Source organism: Etheostoma cragini, chromosome 4 (assembly GCF_013103735.1).
Source record: "Etheostoma cragini isolate CJK2018 chromosome 4, CSU_Ecrag_1.0, whole genome shotgun sequence".
NCBI classification, from domain to species: domain Eukaryota; kingdom Metazoa; phylum Chordata; class Actinopteri; order Perciformes; family Percidae; genus Etheostoma; species Etheostoma cragini.
Genome location: NC_048410.1, coordinates 14,129,364 through 14,144,211, shown reverse-complemented (window position 1 = coordinate 14,144,211; position 14,848 = coordinate 14,129,364). Strand labels below are relative to the sequence as shown.

Here is a 14,848-nt window from a genome sequence, read left to right as displayed (position 1 = left end):
TCTGAGACCACCTCCATTAAAAAAAGTAAACTTAGATTTAAAAGTAAAATGAACCAAACATATTCTCCATTTCTGTCTTGTCTGTTGCACTGTGTGAGTGTCAAGGTGTTGATGATGATCAAAATGTTGATGGTTCTCCTGCAGGTTTCCTTGGTTTAGGAGAGTGGCAGCCATACTGTAAAGCATTGGAAACCTTCCTCCGGCAGATTGCTGCACACCGCATACTCGGCAAAAATAAAGCTGTAGAGAGCTTTCTGACCAGCTCAGAGGTAAGTGGACACAAATAAACAGCCTGTTTTTTAAAATCCTCTTTTTAACGAGGCATTAACGTCGCAAAAGGGAGCAACAGGATACTTTTGATGAGAGAGGCGGATAATAAAAGGTTCAACTTTCACTGAAATGGTTTCAGAAGAGGAAATGGAGCAATTCATATGACAAATTATACCCTCCAAATACATGGAGGACTCGAAGGAGAGGTTCTACCTCTAGCCCCAAACTAATTGTTCATTCAGATGGATCTTGTCACCTTACGGTATGAAGCTGTGATTTGCATACCAGGAAGTTGCCCTGTGAATATCCAACATACTGTAAAACAGTGGTAACAATAAACAATGATTTCTAAAATTAGAATTTCTTTGTGTGTAAATAATTATAAATATTCCTGTTGTCAGAGTGTACAAGGGAGTATTGCTGCATGTGGCATATACACAGTTTTGATGAGAAACAGTATTAAGAGTAAATCACACACACACTCACACACACTCACACTGAGTAAAGCTGCCTGAGTTTGTGTCAGTGTTGGACGTGTCTCCGATCCTGCTGATAATACAGTAAGTTCTTTTCTGTCTGACTGAGTGTCATCAAGTCTGGAATGCTGTGTATTGAGCACAAGCAGCTTTTATTGTGGATCTGTTTTGTTTTTTTGGGGCTTCCACTCATGTTGGGAAGATTTCATATGCTGTATATTCTATGCTTGAACAGCATTAACTTGAAAAATGTCTATGCTTATTTGTTTCCTTGTGTCTAGCCTCCAGGCAGACAGAGAGTTAGGAAAAACATTTTCAACCGGCTAAGTCAAGCAGTGGAAGAGAAGAGGAAAGAAGGCCATAAGGTACACAACTAGGACTCATACATGTATGTCCTGTATGTCTGGTTTTAAACCATAATGTCTGTGTCTGCAGGATGTGGATGAGTTCTTCCAAACTGAACGTGATCACAACCTTGTTCTTACCAGCTGTGCCAAGACTGCAGCTGAGGTGAGCCAATCACCTGTGTTTTTGTACTCTTCCCTTTCTTTTTCTCTCACACAACCAGATACACTTTCCAGTGTGATCTTTGAATGTTTGTTTTCCTTGCAGAGATTCCTGGATGTAGTGCAAACTGAGCAAAGTAAGCAACCTTTATCTCAAGTTTGAGAGAAAAGACACAATGTGCTCATCAGCTGGTGTCATTTAGGATTTGTGTGTATACAGATTCAACAGTCGGAATCCATATGAGGATATTTAATGTATTAGTGTTCATCCACATTAATATGAAAGTTATGCATCTGTCCCAAGTCTGATGTCAGTTTATGTTCCGTGTTGAATTTGTCTACAGAAATAGCAGTGGCCTGTGGCCACTTCTCAGCTGCTCTGCACCTCTGTGTGGAATCAGGGGAAGACTCTGACAAACAGGCTTTTTCTGTGTGAGACAATAATAGCATTGGTCCCAGGCCAATGCCTCTAAACATTGCATACCAGTTACAATAAATCAGCGTGATAAACATAAAGGAGACATATTGACATCACTTCTTTTCTTGCAGGGCTTGTGTGAAATTATCAGAAGTCTTTGATTCTATGAAGGTTAGTTTTTGGGCATATATTTACATAGAAATGCATCATTGCTTTGCCGAAAACAATGCACATAATGCTCTTTTGTGTGGGCAGAAAAATATGACAAGTGTTGCTGAGAACAACGTGAGCACTCTTGGGCTAGGCCTGGACCTGGAGTCACGCTACCAGGAGGCAGAAAAGGTGTGTCCTCTAGTTCTAAAGTCATTTTACATGCATCATGTTGTCTCTCCATCTTCCTTGAAGCCTGACCTGCTATTGAAATATGACATGTCACAACTTCTGACTAATACTCCTGTGTGTAACACGACTATTATGTCCGTTGCAGGAGATGCTCTTTAGGAGAACCTGTAAACTAGTGGAGTTGGAGACTGCCAGAAGGAATGCAGAGAAGGCCAAGCCTGTAAAGAAGGCTGCTGTGAGTGCCTGTACACATGTATCACAAGGACAAACCGTTCAGATCAGATATGCATGCTTTTGTGTGACCAGCAGGTGTCATTAACGTTTTGCTGAAATGATTCAGCAGTAGAGCATGGACCAGGAAAGCTGATGAGAGGATGTTAGATGCAAATATAATCTTCATCAAGTATATTATTATGATGACATGCTCCCCCTGTTCATCAGATGGAGGAAGTGAAGAAAGCGTTGGAGACGGAGTTTGGCCACATTTCTGGAGTGGCTAAACAGGAGGTAAAACATCAAATTTAAAACTGGATTATCAGTTTCCACATGTCATGTAACATCCTGTTGACGTTCATGTATGAATTAAAATGCGTGTGATGTGTCTCTCCCAGATTGCATGGTTCCAGGGTGCGCGTGTGGAAATGTTGCAGCAGACTCTTGTTCAGTGGTGTGAAAAGCAGCTGCTTACAGCCAAAGAAAGTGCTGAGCAGTTCAACCAGCACCTGCAAGACTTAAGAGGGATGGCCTAGTGACCCATCTCTTAATGAAGCATCCTCATTATATCTAAACATATCATGCGATAACCCGAACGTGTCCTTCACCCTGTTGTGCTGTATTCTGATACTTGCTGATGCTAGTAGATTCAATTAATATCAATTTAACATCAATAATATATCATAGTTTGTACACACATTTACTTTGCTTCATTCTCTCCCCAATCCCACTCACATACCAATAAAGCCCTTATAGAAATGATGGTTTTGATTTGTCAGCAGTGGGCTTGTCGTCTGGTGAGGCCATTGTGTGTGTGTTTGTTCTATACTACACTCATGCAGTTGTGTTGAGAGTGTATTGTGCTGCTCTCTAGCCACCACATAAGCCAGGGTCACACAAAATAAAGTGTGATGAATTGATTCCCAAACTACCTGCTTTGTGTGTATGTGTGCGTGTCTGTGTGAGAGAGAGAGAAAGAGAGAGAACTCCTGGATCATTAATCAGTTGGTTTGACGGCTCTTGCAAGGACGTGGCAGCAAGGACACTGTGCTGGCTTTTTGTTTGGCTTTTGAAACTATTCTGGCTTTGTGAGTATCTATTACAATCATTCTATTATCCATGATTGTGTGAAACCTGTAGTGAGGTCCAGCACAAAACGACACACTTAACTCATTTCTGGATGACATAAGCATGTCATCCTCCTCTTCTCTGCCTGCTGCTGCAGGTCCATATCTCAGCACTGCTGCGCGCTTCATCTCATCTGTTCCAGCCTGTAATCTCTCCGTTGGGTGAATAAGGAGGAGTGGTTCCCATTTGAGGGAATGAGTAAGAGAGAGATAGATGGCCGGTCTCATAAGTAAAGAGGTTGGAGAGGAGGTTTGGCTCATTTGACAATGAAGGAGTAGATGAAGGGCAATCATGCCATGGAGTGCCCACCCATACAATGAAAAAATGAATGGAATCTTTTATTATAGTCTTAGTTGAAATGAAAGGCTGCCTACTCTGGGCATTGGATGACACTTGTTATCCTTGCCTCAGAACATTATGGGATATTTTATGTCTGTATTCTCTACCCTCATAACTACAGGCTTCCTCAGCCTAAGATCCCACAATGCTCACAAACCAAAACAAAAAATATTTTATTTTTCCCTGTATTTTTACCCATTTAATTGGGGAAGGGACTATCTTGTCTACTTGATTTTGGTCTTAAAACAATGCACAAGTATAGATTTTATACAGCCACACATGTTTACAATGGCACTGCTAACATGCTGTTTACCATGTTGATCATCTTCATCACATTTGAATGTAAAGTCATAAACCCAAGTATTGGACAAATTGAAATTTGAAAGTTTGACCTGCTGGTGGTGCTAAAGGAAAAGTCAGAGGATCACCAAAGTCATTAAGGATTTATGGTCTGGGAACCATATATGCATGGACTGGATCTCATGGCAATCCATCAATCAGTTGTCAAGATATTTTAGGCCGGACCAAAGTTGTGGACAGAGAGACAAACTAAGACTAGACCGACAATGCAATCCCTAGAAAGCTGTGAACCTGTAAATGTGTTCAAACAAGCACAAAATGCAATAGTCTCCAGGCATGCATGCTAATACTGTATTAGGCTTAACAATTGTACTATAGTAGCCTGAGCTTTTCACACTACAATTACATCCTATATGCATATCTCCTAATTTATTTGGAAAAGCTAATTTTATATTTATATTAGATAACCTATTCACTAAAACTGCAGTCTAGCTTTTTATACTTCAGCTTATGTTGTAGAGGTAGTAACAAAAAGACATTCACTCTCCTTATAGTGCCCAGAGTTATTGATCATTAATCTAGCAATTTCACCATTTAGGTTTTGTACTTCATTTTTGGGGGTTATTGGTTTTAATGAGCCACAGTAAAAGTTAAATGTAAGAATTTTATGGACCCTTTTAATGATTCTGTGGTTTGACTTTGTGTGAAGGCTTCTATCTGCCTCTATCTACTTGAGAAAAAAGCTCTTTGGATACAAGCCTGTGAGGTGAGTGGGATGATGAACTAAATGCGTTATGCTGTGCTTACAGGATGAGAAAAACAAATGGGAAACTCAAAATTCTATATACTGCAACATTATTCTCTCTGTTGTTGTCTGAAGCTGTGATTGTCCCATCCCTGCTGCTTCTAACGGCATTATACCAGATGAATTTCACAACAGGGGAGCTACATGTCTGGTGCTTTAATTTTGAGGCGGCAGCAGCTAACTAGCACATGTGGTGAATATACATACACACACACACACACACACACACACACACACACACACACACACACACACACACACACACACACACACACACTAATGAGAGCACTTCTGAACTGCTGAGAGCATAACCAAGATCAAGGACGGAGAGATCATGGCAACGCTCTGTGAGTGTGTATGAGTGAGTGTGCATCCCATTGAAAACATGCACTTAGAAATGATTTGCTAAATTAGCTCATTATTGGTGGAAATGCAGCACTCAGCACACTGCCCTATGGCCTGACAGAGACCGGCTTGTTGAGTGCGAAGTGAAGCGAGAAGCTTATTTGAATACACAGTGTGACAAAGGCCTTAGCCCAACGAAGACACACCACACTAGTTTGATGAGTACGACTGCCTATTAGATGATTAAAAAAATATGGAGTCAGGCCAAAGTGGATTTAAAAAAAAATATTTTGTGTCCCCAGTCGTTAATCTGCGCTGGTTGATTCATACAGATGTCACACAAATAAAAGTGGGCACGTTTATCTTCACAAAAACAAATCAAGAATCAATTAAGAAATTGTTGGAGCAAATAATGTATTGTGCATGCTCCTGTGTCTTCACAATGTACTTTCATACTTATTCATTTACATAAACTGCAACATCTGTCCACAAAACGCTCAAAGTTGATCACTGATAAATTTGAAGCAACTAATGATTTAAAAAATAAATTCAACATATATTGGATATTGATGACAAATTAGTTCATTTTTTAATAATTGATAACTGTATCTGATGGTGGAAAAAGATCAGACATTCTGTCTTTTCTTTGTCAGGCTGCTTCACCCTTCAAATGTCCACTTTGCTCTTCAACTTCTTCACAGCCATCTTTGATATCTTTTAGAATCTCAGACTCCTGGGGAGCTGCAAGAACTACATTTAACTACAGAACGCTAATATGAAAGTTTCTCCTTCCTTCCTTTCAATGGAGACTTGACATCCCTGCCAATTACTTGGGTCTTGAAATAAAAACTTAAAACTTTGAGAGCCTTAATCCTGTATTTGCTTGTTGCTTCTGAGGTCTGAGACTCAACTGTGCTCTGTTCCAAATTAGTGAGTGGGTTGGTGTTGAGTTGAGTCAACCCAAGGTTGCTGGCACCTCATTAAATCTAATTACTGGCATACACAGATTGTGACTCATTAAAAGTGTGTTGGATGGAGTATGAGACAGGAGGAGAGAGAGAAAGAGACAAATGCCATAATGCAGATGCCATAACCATCTGTAGTTTATACAGCTTTATAAGTCACAGCCCATTCTGAACGTGCATCACAGCACAAGTTGGATGCATAAAAGGTGAATGCTACAAAATAAAGCCTTTCAGCCCTCTAATCAACCCTAATGGCAGCACTCCACCGATGATTTGGATAGTGGATATTGTATCAATTTTCTTTCCTTGCAGGGGATTTTAGCATTGCAAAGCATTAGACTTGCTAATTTACTCCATTTCTCTCTTCACTACTGAATGGAGCCATACATATTAATGTTTTCACATTGGATGCTGTCAAGGGATTGCGGTTGATAGCATGATGATGGTAATTAGGTTTGCAGAACTAATATCAGCAGCAAACCTCTGGACAGGGTGACATGGTGAGGTGATGACTTTCCTGCCATTCCTAATACAGAACAGTGTTCTCTGAATAAACTGTAACACAGAAAACACTGACCGGAGACATGCCGCAGGGAGGAAAAAAACTCACAAAAATCACCTGATTTCAAGACATAATTATTTGTTGTTTTTACCATTAAATGCTCCAAATAAAAATGTAAAGGAAGACAACACATTATTTAATAAATGTAAATAGTGATTGTGTTATGTCATGCAAAGGCACAGTACAATGAATAACAACAAGTGCACAATTCAGAGTGCACACTCACCCACACAGATACAAATGCACCCATTAGAGTAAAATCAATTGTTCATCAATCTTTCCACCACAGCTTTAACCAGAGTACCAGGAACCAGGGCGCACACAACCAGGATCTCCACTCCAGAGGTCATTCCGTCACATGTCTTAAACATGTGGCAGCATAACCAGCACACTGTGTGCTGCATGGGATGACATGTGGTTACTATAAAATACTATTGTTGTACTAAAAGTTGTTCTTCATGACAACGGCAAAATGGCAAGGGTGAAAGATTTTGGCACATGGTACATTTTATGTTTCTCACAACTACAATGAAAGTTCTGTGTATGGGAAAATCAGTGAGATCCAAATAAAACTCTGACCATATACAGAAGGCCAATCCCCGACGCAGCGGCCGCGGGTTTGATTCCGACCTGCGACCCTTTGCTACATGTCATTCCCCCTTTCATGTCTCAGCTGTCATATACAAATAAAGGCCAAAAAATAATCTAAGAAAAAAAGTTTTCTGTCATTTTACTTGAAATGAAAAGGATGTGTCCAATGATGGTCTTTGGTACTCTGCAGAACAAAAGGACACTTTTTTTTTGAATAAATTGTTGTTTCTTAGACGTTTTTTTTTACCCGACAGCTACTGTACTTTACTGAACCCCTGGAGCTGCACAGGATTCACAGTTTTGTTCAAGGGCACCTCAGCAGGGCGATGCATGCTGCCAAAGGGGCTCCAACCAAGGCCTTCCACAGTAGTTGAAGGACAGACTTTCTGCTCACTATACCACCTTGATATTCCAAACAACATACAACAAGGGCAAAGCAACCAGATGGAAAGTCGTCCCAGGCCCTGCAGCAACCAGAGGTTCAGCATCTGTTGCAGGGATGTATCCAAGCCCACTCTGGAGCTTAAGACAAGTCTCTCCTCACCTTTTCTGCTGCTGTTTCCTCTGACTCAATCTTGGCAAAGAGATACAGATGAGATCATGAATGCCCCCTGGATGCTGCTATTAAATTTCACTTTGAGACAATGCATGCTAAAGTCTCATTAAATGCCAGTCCGAGATAATGCGTGGTAAACTCCCATTATGGTTTGATTAGAAAACACGTGGCCTGCCGTCGTGCTGATTGTGTTTTTAATCAGATCCTTCCTGCTGCTGAGCAAACAAGAGCTAAGAGGAGAAAAAAAGACAAGCAAAACAAGCTGAGCAAGCAGAAACAATCTCTTCTCCCTCTGAGGACAATAGTGAAATTGTTGTGTATTGTTTTTAACATAATGAAAGTATACGAGAGTGGATTTTAAAATGGAATTGTTTTTCAGATGTTATTACTGTGTGACTGCAGAAATTAACACAAACCAATGTACGAACAGAAAGAAAGTTTCTCTTAAGCAAATCGAATATTTTTATCCTTTAAACTCTTACAAGAGGCACGGGTTTAGTTCTCAGGTGCATTCTCCATTAGCGACATCACATTGATCATTTTACCGGTAAAGATAATGTTTTATATTCATCAATGGCTCATTTTGTCCAATAGACACACTAGTCTGTTCCATGTAATATAACACAATACAATGCACTGTAATGTTATACAGATTATGGGAATGTTCTTTAAAACCATTTTCCAGGTTAGTGGGAGTGCACACCGCTCTAAAACAACATGAAAAACAAAGCTGGTAATGTTCATGTTTTATTTTATTGGTAAACTGTGTGTAAAACGAGCTGTGACGTTGAATCACCGGTTTCAGCTAACCTCCCTATGGTACCGTCTATTTGCTGGATTGTTTCAAGGTAACAGTTGGTAGCTAACATTAGCCGATAAACCCGTTAGCAGCAACGTTATTGTTCATATTTTGGCACAATGTCGCCGAACGCAGTGGTCACAGTGTCTGAAAGTGTGATGTGAGATGCTAAAAAGAAAAACTGCACTCTGTTTTCAGGTGACGTTAATTTCTGACGTTCAAACATACTTTAAAAATTCTCTCGGTGGATCAAGATGCGTCATGTAATAGGGCAACTGTTATAGAGAGAGAGCGGGAACAAAATAGTTCTTTTTTTAACTAGCTTTACCATACAAGCTTCTGTTTTCTCTCCAACATTACATGGCTCTGTTGTTCATGTTTGTGATGTGTGTATCAGGTAGGACAGATTATGTACAGTGCAGGAGGAAGAGGAGAAAGTAATGAAGCACCTCTTCATCTCTTCAGGTCAGGACAGGCAAAGAGGGGAAAAGGATGAAGTATTATTTAAACAGCAAAAGAAAAACACCTTTTCTGAAAGTAGAAAATTAATTGGACCATCTTTAAAGAATCCAGATCTTTTTTTTTTAAGTGGCTGCGCTATTAATCAAAGTCAAACAGCTGAGCTAATTATTCTCGGGGAGTGATAATGAATGATGAGAGAGATTGTGTCCAGTCTTGTCTGAATGGACTTTCTCTGTGCCGGTAATAAACCGTTTTTCCACTCAGGAAAAGCACTGGGGAAAACAAAAACTGTGGTTCTACACGAGCAGATTTGAAGTAGCCTAGTTTTCCATCATTAATGCATCCGCAAGCAAAAGATGAGTGATACTGTCAGTAACTGAGAATTGACATTGGGGTTTGTTGCTGATCATTGCTGGTCTGTCAGTTGGTTTACACTCCTGTCCAGACGGAAATATTCACATACATGTTTGATTCAAAAGCAGTAGGATTTAATTGGTGAAGCTGTTGGTCAGCTGACTTCTGTGTAAAATTCTTAGACATCTCTTTGTAACAATTCGATTTAACTTGCACAGCTCAGTAATTACAGTAATAAGCCATAATACTTGTTGGTACATTTAAAGCTGTGGTAAACAAAATGTAATGGATGCATCTATTCAGACAAACTAATGGCATCACCACAGGATGTTTGTTGGGATGATAAATTACATGTCAAACAACCCCATTCACTTTTTAAATGGTTTCATTGTCATGAAACTGATTTAATCTACTGCAGAGCTTAATGAGGGAAGCCAGTCAGATGGAATTGATGGAAGTTATAGGATGAGGTCGAGGGTCAACATTTCTTATTGACCTACTGATTGAACTAACACAAAGCACAATTTTAGTGGACAGTGGATATGTGACATTGCTTTGATCTTTTTAGTGTTACGCAGCACTCAGTCCCCTCAGTTTTAACTTTCCTCTGAAATGACTTGCTTCCTACAGGCTGTAGCCTCTCAGTGCTTCATTACAGGGCTAATGCAGCGTCTCCTGTTCCTACAGCTGTGGGATCAATTACTGCCTCTTTACTTTGTGCATTTACCCATTTACCCAGGCCTCCCATTCCCAGTAATGAGTCAAGAGGCACCAGTGACTGAGTGGATTACATTGTTATCCCTCCAGCCGTGGGATATCGACTGGGCAGTCCTTGATCCTTGCAAGAGAGAAGTGAGTCTTAGTCAGAGCTGAAATGTCTGGGTGGACACCTACACGTTGTTGCTTTACCAGAGAGTCACGTTGAGTTCAAGGGCTCTTCATTAGACGACTGAGGTACATATTTGCTCCTTGAGGGAGTGAATCTTTACTGATCCAGGAGGATGTACACCAGGCAAAGGGATGTTTTACAGCCTGGCAAGCCAATTTAGTTATCATTGATTTATAAAGTATTGATATATGGTTTATTAACCATTAAAGATTAGTTCAGTGTTGCATATTCATTTAGCAGCACCCCTAAAGCTTACTATCACAATAACATTGTGAAAACCAAAGTGTAAAAACAACCACTTGTTTTTTTTTTTATAAAGAGGGAGTCACTGCGTTTGGCCAATGGTCCTGAACACGGCCCCCCATTAAAAACACACATTGTCGTACTCAGGTTTGTATGGATTTTCCAAATGAGATACAACACATCAATTCCAGAGTTCAAGAGGTGCTGATTTTGGTACCTTTAGCAGGAGCTGGGCAAGCTGTTTCTCCCTGTTTCCAGCCTTTTTTGCTAAGCTAAGCTTCAAATTGAAAAACATACTGTACATATAAGTAGGTTATAGTTTTTCTCATCTAACTCTCGGCAAGAAAACAATAAGCATATTTCTCTATTCCTTTAGTAAAGCTTTTTAAACCCTTCCTTGTTGAAAGGGGTCATGTTTAGGGTGAAGGGTATATGAGCCTTGAAGGATTTATGATTTGAAGGATTATGAGAAGGAGAGTTGAGAGTTAAATTGTTAATAATACTGCACTCTAAATTATCTTCTTCTTTACTGTAATAAAATAAACTCTCACTGTCATGCTCTGTGTTCAGGCTATAATAGTGATGTGCGTTACAGCAGCCTGCATGTGCAAGAGAAAAGTACAGTTTATGTGAAGCAGCTTCTGAAAATGCATGTTGCTAAATTTGAGGTTCACGTGTCAGCTCAATAGAAGACATGAAGGAAGTGTTTAAGAAATCTTGCTTGCTTTTGTATGTGAGAGAAACTGTATTGTTTTCTTCTACAATAAGGTACAGATGTACAATATGTGTATAATTTGTTTTGTTGTAATCAAACATGGACGTATTATGACACAAAACCTACACTGTCCCATATACTTACATCACTTTAATCAAAGTTTCACATCTACCACAAACTTCCCCCATTGTCACTTCTTAGATCCGCTGTGACAAGGACTGTATCGACAATGGCAAGAATCCCCATGGCAAGTGTTATGTTGGCAGTGCAGAAGGGTGTGACAGGCCTAGACAGGATTGTCTACCCTATATCATGAGAAAGGATGCCAGCACTGTGTGCTGACATTCCCCCAGGGACACAGTTTGTGTGAAAGAGACACTAAACCACCAATGAACAGACAGAGGCTGCAAATTATGAAAGAATAGTTAAATAGATCCCATTGTGCACATAAATTGTGAATAATTCGTGGCAACCCAAATTGAAGTGTTACATGATCATCTCTGGGAGGAACATAATAGGCTTATATGGATGAATCTTTTTGTACAAACCCTGAAGGCTTTAAGCCTGCCAGAGGTGGCCTTGCTCATGGGTTGCACATTGTGTCTCTTTTTTGCTTTACAATACTGACTCAGCAAGCAGCAAAATGGCCACAATGAGCTTGAGCAATAGACATCTTTATCATAGACCTATGAACTTAGCAGCAGGCAGAATGGCCTTAATGAGATCATGGACCAATTTCTTTTCTTTTTTTTATTGTTAAATGGGCAATAAATTCAGACTTGAGCGCAAGCTGATAGAGAGAGAAGGATATATATTTTTAAAGCGAGAAACTGTATTCTCAAGCCCTATAAATCAGAGTTTTCCCCTCTGGCTTCATTGTACAGCCAATTAGTCAGATGGATGTGCAGTGTTATCTTTACTCTAGCTCATCTCATCTCCACCACACAAGCACACAGCCCCTCTAAACTACTGCGGCCACATAGGCAGATAAGATCAGTAATAAAGAACCACTAGGCTGATATTTCTGCCATCAGCAGCCAAAAGAGAAAAAGCAGAGGTTACCACCGTGTAGTCTTGTATATGTATGTCTATACTCTCGTCTCATCATATCACTAAGTACCATTCATAAGTGAAACGTTATTGAATGGGCAATTAACTTCTTCTGTAGCCTATAAACTGTTGTCAAAATGACACCGGCTACCTCAATTAGAGAGATTAGATCATAAAGTATTTCACACATTCGTTATCATATTGTTTTTTTCTCATCTCAGTGACCATTATGAGTCAGAGAAACTATTTTACAGGCAATACTCCAACAATTTAGTTGTACAATTTTTGGATTTGAATTTGGATTTTGTTCTAAAGATTTTTGGGGCTTTTCCCTTTATTTGATAGTGACAGTGGATAGACTGTAGGCCTAAAGAAGGACTTGCTATTTCTATTCGGGGTAATGCCAACCAGCGCTTTTGTTTTGGGGTCACAGAGAGGAGACCTGTTTTTGCTGACAGATAAGTTAGTTGTAAGAGTGGCCACAAGAAGCACATCGTAGAGATACTGTATAGTAAAGTGTATAGTTGTCGTCTCTGTGCATGTGTGCGTTCAGAGACATGTGAGTATCCTGGTGTAAATGTATATGTTGATTTTGGTGCCTTAGGTTTATGTGAATGTTGTCTGTTCTGGGATACTAAGTTGAAATGTAGTGTGTTGGCATACATTTCGCTAGCAGCATGCTAATGCCTAGTATTGTTAGTGTTGCACTATTATTGTGCTTATGTGTGTACCCACATGTATATACATATATACACATATACAGTATACTGTATATATTAATATGTATATATGTAGTATACTGTATATATACACATAACTCAGGTACAGAAACTGGAATTAGTGAAAAAAAATATTGTTTTATTGAATACAGAAAGTCAATAGATGGTGTGATACTGAGTTTGAAGCAGGCTGGGGCTGGCATTAGTGTTGGTTAGTCCGGTGATGACAGAGCAGACAGTGGAGATGTTGGTTCTGGAGATGGCTGGGTTTCCAGAGGAGGTAATGGGTCCAAGGCAAGACAGAACTGGCAAAAGATCTGAAGAACAACAAGAATGGAAATACTGCTTTAAGGCTGGCGGTAACGCATACTGTGGTAAGCTAACAATCCGGCAGGGAGAGTAAAGTCAGGCTGGTCTTAATAGCTGTTTACTGTGGAGAGTAAGTGTGACAAACAGAAAACAAAAATCCCTAACCACACTGCAACCATACAAACTGAAGAAATAAAACAAAACACAATCACACACCCAGTAGACTGCCACTGGGCGTGACATTATTGGAGTGTTCACAATGATTGTGTTTGAGAGAACTATGTTTGGGTTGCTGTTACTGAGACCCCAGCAGTAAGAAGGCTGTTTTTAATCCAATAAGGAGCTGATGTGTGTTATCTTGTATTTTATTTGATTATTTGAAAAAAGCAGCTATTATTACTTGAAGTGAAAGACCCACCAATTACCCTTTATTAGCCTTACAAATTGCATCCTGTCAGCACTGTTATTTTACTTTCATGCTGACATTCCCTTTTTTATTTGTTTATTGTAGAACCAAACACACACACACACACACACACACACACACACACACACACACACACACACAAAGACACAGACAATCATCTGGTGGATGCCGACAAATCTAAAGCAGCAGAAAACTTACTTTTAGTCCCTCTCCATGTGTTCAGACAGCAACTCCAGATCACCCCACCATGGCTCTCAGGCTCCCCACTGTATAACACACACTTTCTGTATCACTAATGGATATTTACGTTTTTGTACTGTTATTGTGGTGCTTGATGTTGATGCTGATTTTTTACATTTACATTCTTTTTTTGTAGAGTTGTTATTACTGCATTTTTAATATTATTTTTTTTTTTTAGAAATGGTTAACTCTATGCACTACGTGACACCATGCTGTGTATTACACCATTAGGGTCAAATTGTTGTTGTATTTTATGTGTATAATGTTGTTTATGCTGTTTTTATGGCTGCAGCATGGGTTAAGTGCCCAAGACAAATTCCCCACCTTGTAGGACAACAAATTTAATCTTGATCTGCTATATATGAAATAGACTTGACAAAACTCCTTCTGAGCCACAGAAGACATTACATAACTGGTTTCACAGGCAGTAGCCTTTGAATGGGTTGGGGATTTTTTTCATTAGTTGATGCAAATTCAGGAAACTGAATTTATTAAAAAAAACTATAAATGTAATGTAATTTACTAGTTACTTTACAAGCTTCACTCTCATGTTTTTTATCTCTTGTGATTGGTACAGTTTTGGTAACTACAGTCTCTAGGACTCACACACAGAAAATGTCAATGACGTGGAATGAACAAGGTACAACAGAGTAGTACTTCTGCGAGCAAACAGATGTATGTAGTCATTAGAACTAGCTTCAGGCCGCACTCTCGGAAGGAAAAACACAAGCCGCATGTATTTCTTATACATTTCTTTCAACAGCTCAGTGCCTTCACAGAAGGAGCACCACCACACACTACGTCTTTGTGGTTTGGCTTTGGCTG

At 39.6% G+C, this 14,848-nt stretch overlaps 1 protein-coding gene across 1 annotated transcript in view; it reads left to right on the top strand.

The window, feature by feature from the left end:
• Nucleotides 1-2,985, top strand: part of si:dkey-28n18.9 (sorting nexin-6) — a 5,139-nt gene extending 2,154 nt beyond the window's left edge. Inside the window, exons 4-13 of the mRNA XM_034869055.1 lie at nt 99-269; nt 1,028-1,111; nt 1,182-1,256; nt 1,359-1,389; nt 1,597-1,684; nt 1,802-1,841; nt 1,926-2,012; nt 2,158-2,247; nt 2,454-2,519; nt 2,624-2,985. Coding sequence (XP_034724946.1) covers nt 99-269; nt 1,028-1,111; nt 1,182-1,256; nt 1,359-1,389; nt 1,597-1,684; nt 1,802-1,841; nt 1,926-2,012; nt 2,158-2,247; nt 2,454-2,519; nt 2,624-2,761 — 870 coding nt within the window. The 3' untranslated portion in view covers nt 2,762-2,985. The remainder of the gene's footprint in view (nt 1-98; nt 270-1,027; nt 1,112-1,181; nt 1,257-1,358; nt 1,390-1,596; nt 1,685-1,801; nt 1,842-1,925; nt 2,013-2,157; nt 2,248-2,453; nt 2,520-2,623) is intronic.
• Nucleotides 2,986-14,848: the final 11,863 nt, after the last annotated feature.